The sequence below is a fragment of the Bos indicus genome, chromosome 19 (assembly GCF_029378745.1).
Source record: "Bos indicus isolate NIAB-ARS_2022 breed Sahiwal x Tharparkar chromosome 19, NIAB-ARS_B.indTharparkar_mat_pri_1.0, whole genome shotgun sequence".
Classification (NCBI taxonomy): domain Eukaryota; kingdom Metazoa; phylum Chordata; class Mammalia; order Artiodactyla; family Bovidae; genus Bos; species Bos indicus.
The window spans coordinates 42,235,454-42,247,940 of NC_091778.1; the positions used below are offsets into that span (position 1 = coordinate 42,235,454).

At 38.6% G+C, this 12,487-nt stretch overlaps 1 protein-coding gene and 1 long non-coding RNA gene across 3 annotated transcripts; one reads left to right on the plus strand and one right to left on the minus strand.

The window, feature by feature from the left end:
* Positions 1-375: 375 nt before the first annotated feature.
* Positions 376-4,734, minus strand: KRT10 (keratin 10). 2 transcript variants are annotated; one of them, XM_070773442.1, is made up of 8 exons: positions 4,157-4,734; positions 3,276-3,358; positions 2,765-2,921; positions 2,520-2,681; positions 2,305-2,430; positions 1,779-1,996; positions 1,169-1,426; positions 376-748 (listed from the first exon to the last, which is right to left on the minus strand). In XM_070773442.1, the coding sequence occupies exons 1-8, from the start codon at positions 4,724-4,726 to the stop codon at positions 742-744; spliced, it is 1,581 nt and encodes a 526-aa protein (XP_070629543.1). In that variant the 5' UTR covers positions 4,727-4,734; the 3' UTR covers positions 376-741. The 2 variants fall into 2 exon arrangements, with proteins under 2 accessions (XP_070629543.1, XP_019837963.2); XM_019982404.2 differs by having other exon boundaries at positions 1,149-1,426.
* On the plus strand, positions 1,344-2,100 carry LOC139177580 (uncharacterized). Its single transcript, XR_011562085.1, has 2 exons — positions 1,344-1,472; positions 1,799-2,100. It is a non-coding gene; the product is annotated as an uncharacterized lncRNA (long non-coding RNA).
* Positions 4,735-12,487: the final 7,753 nt, after the last annotated feature.

Below are 12,487 nucleotides of genomic sequence, written 5' to 3' on the forward strand. Positions count from 1 at the left end.
TGAGAAGAAAATGTTAATAAGAACAGCTAAATGTGAGAAGGCAAGTGATCAGAAAATGTGAAATGTCCAATTAATTTAATCTTTGGGGTATTGAGATTTTTCATAGTTTCTAGGACTTAATTCAAAGCCAGAGAACTGGGAGCTGTCAACATACTTTGTATCTTAAAGAAAGAGTAACTGGTGACTCATGGACTTTTTCCTCAGTGAGATTATTAACATTGGTCCAACATACCCATAAGATTAAAAAATGGATACAGAGAAATCCTAATCATAATTTGTCTTCAAAATTTCTGGATAAATCAATCTTCAAATGATACTTTACTAATCTTTAATGTTGAAAATTGTCTAATTCAAATAAAGACAATTCTGACCAAATAGTGCATCAGTAAGAAAGTTTATTGAAATTCATTAGTAAATGAGAATAGAAAGTTTTTCTTTTTTTCCAAAAAGTAAAGAATACTTTTTGGTAAAGTGAAAAGGAGAAATACAGAAACCACAAAACACCGTTTAGACACCTTATGATCAAGGAGTGGACCTATTTCCATAGGCCATTAAGACTGAAGTGTTTGCTTGGAGATTTTTTTTCATGCATCTATGCATAATGGCCTGTGTGAGGGGAGACTCTTTCCTCTTAATGCGGCTTAATAGTAGTGTTTCTTGGTTTCCGATTCAACCATAGATGAAAGGACTCTACCATCAGGTGCCAACTCCTCAATAATTGTCTTGATCACTCTGGTTTTGTTAGTATCTGTAAGATAATTACAATAAAAACAATAGAATTTAGACTACAGTTTGTTGGGTCTTTACTAAATAACGAGCAAAATAGCTAAATCAAAGATATTTACTACCCAAAATATCTATATCAAAATATCTAAATGCAAAAAAAAAAAAAAAATACACCAAAGTGAAAAAAGGAAAACTTCTTTACAGTTACTTTAAAAAACACCAAAGCTACAGCATTTTAGACAATATCGTTTTCCCCTCAAGACTGGAGTCAACAACTATAGTAGGTTAAAAAAAGCAAAGATTTTATAAGATTTTAATTTTTAAAATAATTCTAAAAAAAAAAAGTTACAGAACTTAAAAAAACAAAACCAAAAAACAGCAACCAAAAAACCCATCAAAAAGTTAAAACTAATTCTGATTACCCCAGCTAGTTTCTGCTGACCTTGGTCCCTTAGATGAGGACTCTCCAACGGACCCTGTAGTGGTGGATTTGTGGCCTCCGCTGGAGCTTCCGCCGCCGTGGCCACCGCCACTGGAGCTTCCGCCGCCGTAGCTGCCGCCGGAACTACCGCCGTGGCCGCCGCCGCTGGAGCTTCCGCCGCCGTAGCCGCCGCTGGAGCTTCCGCCGCCGTAGCCGCCGCCGCCGCCGCCGGAACTTCCGCCATAGCCGCGCCCGCCGCCGTAGGAGCCGCCGCCGGAACTTGGAGAGTAAACGTTACTTCCCGTTAGCTCTAACGTGTGAAGCTGTGAGTCTATTTCCAGGTTATTGTTACCTTATAACCTAGGCAAAACGTGTTTTGAGGAAAATCACCCCTGCCGATTATGAACCCGTTCTTTTAAAACAATTATATATGCACCCAAGCCTAAGAATCTTTCTTGGGTCATATTCGTTGGGACATTGAGGCTGATTGCATACGCCTTCTTGTGTACTTGGTCTCCTCTCTTTCCACTTTCTCCCATCCTCTGACATCCTTGAGTTTTGGGAAAAGCCTTGCGGCTTGGAACACCAAATAAAAGCAACTGGGACGATTTAAACATTTTCTGTAATTTACCTTCCCTCTCCTTCTAGCAGGCTGCGGTAGGTTTGAATTTCATTCTCCAGTCGGATCTTAATATCCAGGAGTTGTTGGTACTCGGCATTCTGGCACTCAGTCTCAGCTCGAATCTGTTGCAGTTGTTCTTCCAGAGAGGAGATCTGGGACTGAATCTGAGAGAGCTGCACACAATAGCGACCTTCTGTCTCTGCCAAGGAGGCTTCCAGGGATTGTTTCTGAAGAGGAAAGAATATATTGTAACCTAACTACTTCATTGTTCACTTAAGTACAGTGAGGCTTGTTTAATAATTTCATGAGAAGAATAAAGAAAACGAACAGATTTGTGTTTTATGTTTAATAATATTTCAATTTCAGCATATTTCGATCAATGCCAATAATACTTTTCTCCCATTAACAAAAAGCTTCAATTTTATTTCTACTTCTTTACCCTCGACTCTGCATTTTCTTTTATATTGCCTATTCTTATGTGAGGATGAAACGCATGATAAAATGATGTTATTTCTCCAGAGAATTATTTACTTACTAGGGCTAGTTGGGACTGTAGCTCAATCTCCAGGCCTTGAATAGTGCGTCTCAACTCAGTAATCTCAGATTTATGGCTCGATACTTGTTCAAGGTTACTGTTGATTTCCGTAGTGAGTTCCTTGCTCTAGAATATTAAAAACAGGGATCTGATGAGAAAAATCTGAACTAATAACCAAACCACCATTGACTTTGCTACAAAAGAAGATGAACTACCTTTTCATTGAACCAGGCTTCGGCGTCTCTGCGATTTTTCTCGGCAAGTTGTTCATATTGGCTTCTCATGTTATTCAGAAGTTCAGTGAGATCAACACCTGGGGCAGCATTCATTTCCACATTCACATCACCAGTGGATACATTTTGAAGGTCTCTCATTTCCTGTTTGAGGAACAGAAATATTTAATGACTGCTTCATGACCCCGAGTCCCTTTTTGGCTGGGGGAAGTATAACTTCATGTCACCTCTTCGTGGTTCTTCTTCAGGTAGGCCAGCTCCTCGGTCAAGCTCTCGATCTGCATCTCCAGGTCGGTCTTGGTCAAGGTCAGCTCGTCCAGCACCCTGCGCAGGCCATTGATGTCGGCCTCCACGCTCTGGCGCAGGGTTACCTCATTTTCATACCTGAAACAAGATACAAATACTGGGTATAACTTATATCAGGGAGGTATTCCTGGGTAGGGACTGTTTAGAAACCAAGTAAAGAGTTGACTTCATATCTTGGCAACATTTATCATACTCTGATTCACATAGGGATATTAGTGGTTTAATGCAAAGAAACTTAGCATTTACTTTAAAGTGCATCTTCTTATAATATTGCCTAAAACGTAATACTGAGGTTGAAAATTTCTCTTGACAGCTCCAGTATAGTTTAAATTTGAATGAATTCAGGAAAATGTAAATGCTCTTGTGGGCATACATTGTTAAAAACATCTCATATTTATTGTGACAGTATTGTACCACATTTGCTTAGCTTACTTCAGCCTGAAGTCATCGGCTGCCAGCCTGGCATTATCAACCTGAATCAGGATATTGGCATTGTCTGTTGTCAGGTTGAAGATCTGGAAGGAGAGACCAAGAAATAAGATACAGACACAGCTTTTATAGTGGCAAAGATGAACTACATTTCTGTGGTGTTCTATTACTAAGTCTTGGGGAATTTTTATTTTAAATCTGACAATCCAGTCTTACCTATATACTTAAGATTGAGTCGTTTGTTCTCTTGAAGTTTCCATACTTTTCTATTTCTATATCCTCCCTTTCTGAAAACCAACTGGAGTTATGTAGCTGTGTTCCTGCATTCATGTCCTGCACTTACACCTGTGTAATTTCTGTGTATTTCAGCTAACTTTTGACTGCCTTGTACCTGTATTTGGTTTAACTTGTTTTAAATATATATTCTAAGTGAATATAAACTGCACACAGTGCAATTCAAAAATTCCCTCAAGGCAAGCAATACTCCATTTTCATATTGGAAAATTCATGTTTCTTACAGCGTCATTAGTGAGTATTTGTTGTTATCAGTCTGAATAATATTTTCTGATTCATTGAATAATTCTTTCAGTTCCTGTGTTTGTACATTTTCTAATGTATTTTAACTGTGGACACTTACACTCATTAAAACATAAAAAATTCTTAGTAATCCCCCCATCCTGTAAGATACACAACACACATGTTGGATGAAGATTGCAATGACTGTACCCTCACAGCTGTTTACCTTTGAAGAGACTGGATTGCTCATGGAAGCAAGAAAGTAATGTAGTCAAACACAGTGAACATTGTAGTTGATTAAAATATTATCTATCAGAATTACATGCACAAAAAGAGGCTTAAAGTTGCATTTAAAAAATGCCCCTTACCTGATTTTTAAGATCATCAATGGTTTGGTAGTATTTGCTGTAATCACGAGGCTCTCGCTGTCTTGAATTGCCATACTTTTCATACCACTCCTTGATTTTGACTTCTAGCTCATAGTTTGATTCTTCCAGAGCCCGAACTTTGTCCAAGTAGGAAGCCAGGCGATCATTGAGATTCTGCATGGTTATTTTTTCATTTCCAGAGATAAGGCCACCATCTCCAAATCCACCACCCAAACCACCTCCAAAGCTGCCGCCTCCGAAGCTGCCCCCTCCGAAGCCACCTCCTCCATAGCCCCCTCCAAAGCTGCCTCCATAGCTCCCACCGAAGCTACTTCCATAGCCCCCACCAAAGCCACTGCCTAATCCTCCTCCATAGATACTTGATGAGCCCCCAAAGCAGCCTCCAGCAGAGCTCCCACGGCTAAAAGAGCCACCACTGAACCCCCCTGAGCTATATCCTCCACCAAGAGAGCCTTTGCTGCTCGAAATTCTGAGGGATGATCCTCCTCCTCCTCCACCTCCACTGCGGGAGGAAGAGTATTGCTTGCTTGAGCTGTATCGAACAGACATGGTGATGCTGTTTAGCTCAGGGAGTGCCTGGTACCAAGGACAGTGACAGGCCTTTATATACTGAGAGGGTGTATCCCACATGTGTTAGAGTTTTGCTTACTTGCTTGGTTTTCTTTTTGCCAAATTTGCATCTTTGGCTTATGATTGCATAAATTATCTTAAGTAATCACCAGCCCCAATATGTTTGGTTTTGAATTAGCCTTAAGAACGAATAGGTTTGCTATGTTGAAATTGAAAATGGGTGTTGGTCATATGAGCATTTGTTTCATTAAACTTTTTCACCTTTTTAGGAACCTTGAGCAACTTGAAATCCATTTTTCCTTTTTTCCTCAGCACTAATTTGGTTTGTACAGAATGTTCGCAAAGTTTAGAAAAAGAATTTTAAATCACAAAATCATAGTTAATGCTTTTCAAATTCATGTTTTAAACAGTTTTAATTAATTAGAACAGCATAAATTCAGATAGAATCATGCCATGATAGGACTGTAGAGTAAACTGCAAGCAACCAAAATGAAAATAAAAAACATGTTAAATGATTTGTGTTCAAAAGTTACCACATATAAATAAAGACATAAAAATACAACTTAAGAAATGCATGTGTGTGAATGTTTATAGAAAATCTTTGGAGAATGAAAGTACATTGATATTTTGTCTAGGAAATTGGAAATGTGTAATGGTTTAGGAATCTTCTAATTTAATGGTGCTATTCTTTTTAACATTTAAAGAAATCTAACATCAGGAAGTTATCCTGGATTTTTTTTTTAATTTTTAAATTCATTGTAATGAAGGCTTATATGAAGACCACATTGCAGAAATTCTTAGCACAAGATATGAACTAATCTCCAGTATTTTGTTTACTCTAAGTTTGGCCAATAGAAAAGGAAGTGATTATGAGTAAAAATTTTCTTACAAGAATATACCAGATTAGAAAATGATACTTGCTTCAAAATTATGAACTGGTCTGTGAACTTGTGTTTGAAAGCTAGATTCTCTTTCTCAAAAAAAATTTTTTCCTTGGATTTACTGTGTGTAGAATTTTATATAATTATTTAATAAAGTATTGAATTGGGACTTTTAACACATGATAGCTCATGGGCTTCCCTGATAGCTCAGTTGGTAAAAGAATCTGCCTGCAATGCAGGAGACCCCAGTTTGATTCCTGGGTCGGGAAGATTCCCCTGGAGAAGGGATAGGCTACCAATCCCAGTATTCTTGGGCTTCCCTTGTGACTCAGCTAGTAAAGAATCCGCCTGCAATGCAGGAGACCTGGGTTCGATCCCTGGGTTGGGAAGATGCCCTGTGGAAAGGAACAGCTACCCACTCCAGTATTCTGGCCTGGAGAATTTAATGGACTGTACAGTCCTTGGAGTCACGAAGAGTTGGACACGACTGAGCGACTTTCACTTTCACTTTTCACTTTAACACATGATATAAAATTATTTTTTTATCTATAGGATATGGCATTGCTATTCAAAAATATATTCACATATATATTTCTGTATATATTCACACACAGTTTACAGTTATACAGTGCTATTTGTGATGCTGTCATTTTATTACTCAAACTGCTGAGATAGGGAGGGTATTGTCTCTATTTTATAGAAGAGGAAGTTGAAGCTGAGAGCGGTTATGATTTTGCCTAAAGAGATAAAATAGGTGGATAAATGAAGTTAGAAAATTGGTCTGATGCCTGGCTTTTGGCTCTTCCTGCATTATCAATGTGTGTCTGTATTCTCTGTTCTGGTGGATTTGGTCAGAGAACTGAATGCCTCTTTTTCTTCCCATAAACTTCTCCACATGGGAAGCAACAAAACAAAAAGTACTTGGAAACACGAATATGTTGAAAGGGTAGGGTGTTTGGCACACACTTCCATTACTAATTGCTTTCTCAAATTACACTTAAAGTTGCACACTCCAGTTTATGAAAACTATAGAATTAGCTTCTGCAGGGAAAGGCAATATGGCTGGGAGTGTGAATGAGGTGTTGACTGTGAGAGTGGAGGTTACTACCCAACAATTGAGGCTTCTCCGACTTGTTACCACATGCAAGTGGGGCAGAGTTAAAAGAAAAAATGAAACTCAGCTGTGGGAATTGATTCTTGCTGAAGATAACATGTAGTAAAGGAAGGTTATGATAAGCCAGACTGGAAAAAAAACATTCCAACAAGTTCAGAGACGATGCTGAAGACCTGATATTAATGAAATTAATTTAGAAAGAATAAAGAGATTTTGCCAAATTTTACCTGTAATTATATTTTGGGAGTTGATCTTGCTAGTTTTGCTTTAGTGTTAACCTTTTTTTTTTTTTTTAAACTTTACATAATTGTATTAGTTTTGCCAAATATCAAAATGAATCTGCCACAGGTATACATGTGTTCCCCATCCTGAACCCTCCTCCCTCCTCCCTCCCCATACCATCCCTCTGGGTCGTCCCAGTGCACTAGCCCCAAGCATCCAGTATCGTGTATCGAACCTGGACTGGCAACTCGTTTCTTACATGATATTTTACATGTTTCAATGTCATTCTCCCAAATCTTCCCACCCTCTCCCTCTCTCACAGAGTCCATAAGACTGTTCTATACATCAGTGTTTCTTTTGCTGTCTCGTACACTGGGTTATTGTTACCATCTTTCTAAATTCCATATATATGCGTTAGTATACTGTATTTATGTTTTTCCTTCTGGCTTACTTCACTCTGTATAATAGGCTCCAGTTTCATCCACCTCATTAGAACTGATTCAAATGTATTCTTTAAAAAAAAAAAAAAAACTCTGGTGGAAAAATATAAGCATCTCAATCTAATTTCAGTTAACAGGTAGTATGAAGAGCTCTGTTGCTATCACATTAAATCACAGAATTTGTAGAAGGCTTCCTAAAATATGGGAAAAAGTACAAATACAGACACTCTTCTAATACTGACTGCAGCATTTAAGCCAACTTTAATGTTATTATCAAAGACTCCTTATTGACTTGTGTACTCTAGAAATTGGTTTCAACAAATGTGTGGTCATTTGTTGAAACCAGCTTTTGGCATGTGCAAAAATTACAGAGGTGCCATGTGATAATCCTGCAGCTAAATTGGATGGAAAACGCACTATGGTCAGCTCTAGTGTTGGCCCTGTTTACACCTGATTGCCATAATCCACTGTAATTGTAATTTCATTATTCTCAATTTTTGTTGTATCTCTATGTAAGGCACGTTGAGAAATGTTTAAACGATAGGAACGTAAATGAGATTCATCTCCTACCCTTACAGATCTTACCAATTGTTACAATCTAGTCATAGAGACAAAAATGTGCACTATAAGTCCTTTGTAAATGGTAAATGAAGTGGGAGGGAGGAGTTAATATTTCCTGAACATTTACTGTGTTCTAGGTAGTTTACTCAAGGCTATGGTTTTTCCTGTCATCATGTATGGATGGGAGAGTTGGACTGTGAAGAAAGCTGAGCGCCAAAGAATTGATGCTTTTGAACTGTGGTGTTGGAGAAGACTCTTGAGAGTTCCTTGGACTGCAAGGAGATCCAACCAGTCCATTCTGAAGGAGATCAGCCCTGGGATTTCTTTGGACGGAATGATGCTAAAGCTGAAACTCCAGTGCTTTGGCCACCTCACTCGAAGAATTGACTCATTGTAAAAGACTCTGTTGCTGGGAGAGATTGGGGGCAGGAGGAGAAGGGGACGACAGAGAATGAGATGGCTGGATGGCATCACTAACTCAATGGACGTGAGTCTGAGTGAACTCCAGGAGTTGGTGATGGACAGTGAGGCCTAGCATACTGCGATTCATGGGTCACAAAGAGTTGGACACGACTGAGCGACTGAACTGAACTGAACTGAACTGAGGTAGTTTACTCTTCTTTAATCCTCCCCCACATTCTCCAGATGGATATTATTTGTCTCATTTTATAGCTGAAGAAATGAAGCTTTAGAAAGCTTCAGGGATCTGCCAAGAGTAAGACAGCTGGTTTCTGCTACAACTTGCCTAAGTGGTTTCAAAGATGATACTGGGTTCATGACACTGAACTGCCTGCCACCTTAAGACTGATGAGCAAGGAGTCTGATTGAATGGGGTCACCTGACTAAGTGGAATTTAAGTTGAGTCTCCGGAAGGATGGGTAGGAGTTTTCCTTATATGCAGCAGCAGAGAGGACTGTTCTGGGCTGGGGAGTGGGGACTGTGAAATGCCAAGCAGGTGGAGACCAGTTTGGCTGAAACAGATTTGTCCATAGTCATTGATTTCTCTTACAGATTTTATTCAGCATCTGCAGTATTATTCCCTGGGGCTACATAGGTGACTCAGACAGTTCCTGCCCCTCAGTGAGTGTACTTGGAGAGGCAAACAAACATACCCATGAATCAGAATTAGGGTAATCTGGGCTACAGTTGAGGCATGGACAGGGTGTTGAGGGAGTTCAGAGAAGGGAGTCTGACAGTGGCGTGTGTGTGTGTGTGTGTGTGTGTGTGTGTGTGTGTGTGTGTGTGATGTGTGAGGGCACAGTGAAAGACTAGTGAGATCAAGTTTTGAGGAGAAGACCAACTTAGATTAAAACTCGTGAATTTAAAATAATACTGTGAAAATGTCTTTTAACACTTAGAGTCATAGGACTACAGTTCAGGAGAGAGATTAGAGGAGCAGATTTCAGGATAGTGAGGACCCCAAGGGAAGGAATTTAGAGAAATGAGCAGAGGGTCCAAGTCTGAACTTTTTTGGAGACAACCACTTGAGGGGCTGGTGAAAAGCTAGAGAATAGTATTGAGAAGAGTGATGCCTAGGATCTGGGAAAGCAGGGAGAAGGATCATGGAAGTCAAGGGGGAAAAGAACCCAGGTAAAGTGGAGTGGTCTCTAAAGGAAGATCAAGGAGAAAGGGAATTGAAGAAAGATCATTGGTCATTTAGAAGCTGTTGGCACCCTTTCAGAGGGCAGATTGAGTAGAGTAGTGGTGGGACAGTCCAATGTGTATATTGGAGTTGATGGTTTTGCTTTTAGTATTTTATTTATCAGTTTCTTCTCAATTGCTTCTGAGTTTTGAGTCATGATTAGAATGGATGTAGCTCTTATTCTCATTGGGTTAATTTATCTGTGGCTCTTGAAATGTGTTGTTGATTTAGCTTTGTTATCAGCTTGACTCATCTCACTGTTGGGGTTTGGATCACTTTTCTATTTCTTTCTTATTTTGCCTCCAGTAAAGTTCTCTTTTGAATAATTTTTTCTAACTGAAAGTTCTATTTGCACATTTCTTCTCTGATTAATTGAGATGTAATAAATCATTTAGTGGCAGAAAGACAAAACTGATAATGCAAGTTATGTCTCAAGATGGCAAGGTTGATAAGCTAAATGTTTAGAATTTTTAATTTATCATGTAAAGTTTGAGAATAAGACATTCTTTGCTTGAATGTTCTGTGACTGTGCAAACTGCTGAAATGCGCCTTTGTGATTATGACCTATGGAGTCAACACCAAGTGGAAAGCTGTACAAGTGTTTGATGGATTTGGTACTCTTCTCCCGGATAGCTGAATAATTAGGACAATCAAGATATTGGTAAAGCCCATGTCTTGTCATTGGAAAACCTCTAATACTCAGGGCTCTGAAATCTGGAGAGACTCCCGTATTACACAGTTTTTCTAAAACTTCCAAGGCTACAGTATGATGGAGACTGTCAAAATATGGAAGTAGCATGAAGGCTTTTCAGTGTAGTGTAGCGGTGTGGTTAGATGGGTGGGCGTTGGCATCAGACTGCTTGGGTAACAATGCATCCACTTACTGTGTGACTGTATTTCAGTTTTCTCAGTTCCAATGTGGCATCATACTTGTGATTATCCTATAGAGGTGTAAGTGGGAATTAAATGAATTAATATAAAGCATTTAGAACAGTGCCTGGCGTTTCCTTCTGGAGAAGGAAATGGCAACCCACTCCAGTATTCTTGCTTGGAGACTACCATGGACAGTGGGCGGGCTACAGTCCATAGGATCCCAAAGAGTCGGACAAGACTGAAGCGATTTAGCATGCGTGCATGCTGGCCTTTATAGAATAAGTGCTTTAAAAAGGTTTTTCTGTTACTGTTATTACTGTTACTATGATTAGAACCTAACCCACAGTTGGTCAGTAAAATATGAGTGGATGGAAGCTGGATTAAAGGTTGAAATACAGCTAGTGAGGAGGAGAAAATGGCTTGGGTTGGGGAATGGTCCAGCAGGGTAAAGGTGTTCTATTTGTTCTGTTTGATAACTTTGTGACGAACCATGCTGTTTTTCCCTGAATAACACATGCTCTCATTTTTAACTTTATTCTTTTCTTTATCTCCGACATCCACCAAGTTACCAATTTTGTCACTTTTTCTTTTGTCCCATCTGATATATTTGTTTCTTTTTGTCTAGTCCCACCACAGCTGTCCTAATCCAGAATTTCATCACTTCTGTCATCAATTACATCACCAACTTCTGAAGTGGTTTTCTTGGCTCGGTGCCATGTCACCTAAGATCTGTTCTAGTCATGGCTGCAAGATGACTGTTCTTGAAAAATACTGTCATCATTTCATCCACACGCATAATAAGTACCTAAGGATTTCTCTTATTAGTAGATTGTGTCTTTTTGGTAGCCTTGCCCTATTCTGTCTGTCCAACCTCATTCTTCCCGCAGTGAGTGAAGGTAGTAGAGTGGAAAAATTGTTGCATCTTCTTGTAAAGTAATTATTAAATATGTGGCCTTGGGCAAAACACTCAGCCTTTAAAAATGAGCCTGTGTGTCATTTTACTACCCTATAAAATATGGGTAATAATAATAGTAAATACTAAAATATGTATATTTTAGTACTACTAACAATAGGCCTTATTCAAATCAAGTCCAAACTCCTCTCCTTCATGAGGCTTCTCACCATTAGTCTAGCCATGGCTGTCTCTTTCTTTTCATTTCCTGTGTGTACAACCTAGTAGTTTATAGTATGATATAATTATTATTGTTCCCAATGAGTTAAGACATGAAAGCTCCTTTAGAGAAGGGAGGGTACCTTTTTCTCTTGCTGCACCTAGTAGATACTTAATGTTTTCTGAATGTTTTCCTATCATCTCGGAGCCTTTTCCCGTTTTCTTTTCTTTGCCTTTATTTTGGTCTCAAAACTCTTCTCTCCTATGTTTTCGCAATGTACAAGTTTAAAATTTAAATAAAGGCTAGTTGAAGACAACTAATTTGATTTTTCTTTAAAGCCAGTTGTAATAATTTTCAGATATGAGAATGTTGTGTAAGAACAATAAGAAATCTAAGATTCTGCATAGGAATTTTTAGATATCTTAAAATATATGATGATATATACCTTAGATTATGTATGTGCCATGCTTAGTTGCTCAGTCGTGTCTGACTCTTTGAGGACTGTGGCCCGCCAGGCTCCTCTGTCCATGGGAATTTTCAGACAAGAATACTGGAGTGGGTTGCCATTTCCTCCTCCAGGGGTTTATAGAATAAATAAGTATTATTCATATTTAAGTGGATACATGTAATGTGCCTAAATTGAAAAAAAATCTTATGAAATTAATCTCAATTTTATTGTTTAGAGATTTTTAAAATACTGAACTGAAAAAAGTCAAGAAACTTTGTCAGTTTCATAGCAAATTAAGAAAAGCTTTTGTCAGAATCAATTCATTTTTGTGTGTGCAGTGGGAATGATAAGGAATAGATTTAAATAATTATTTAACTGTAACAATAGCAGTAGAGAAAATTTACCATAACTGTTCAATGATCTTCCTCCACAAGGCTGAAGATTGAA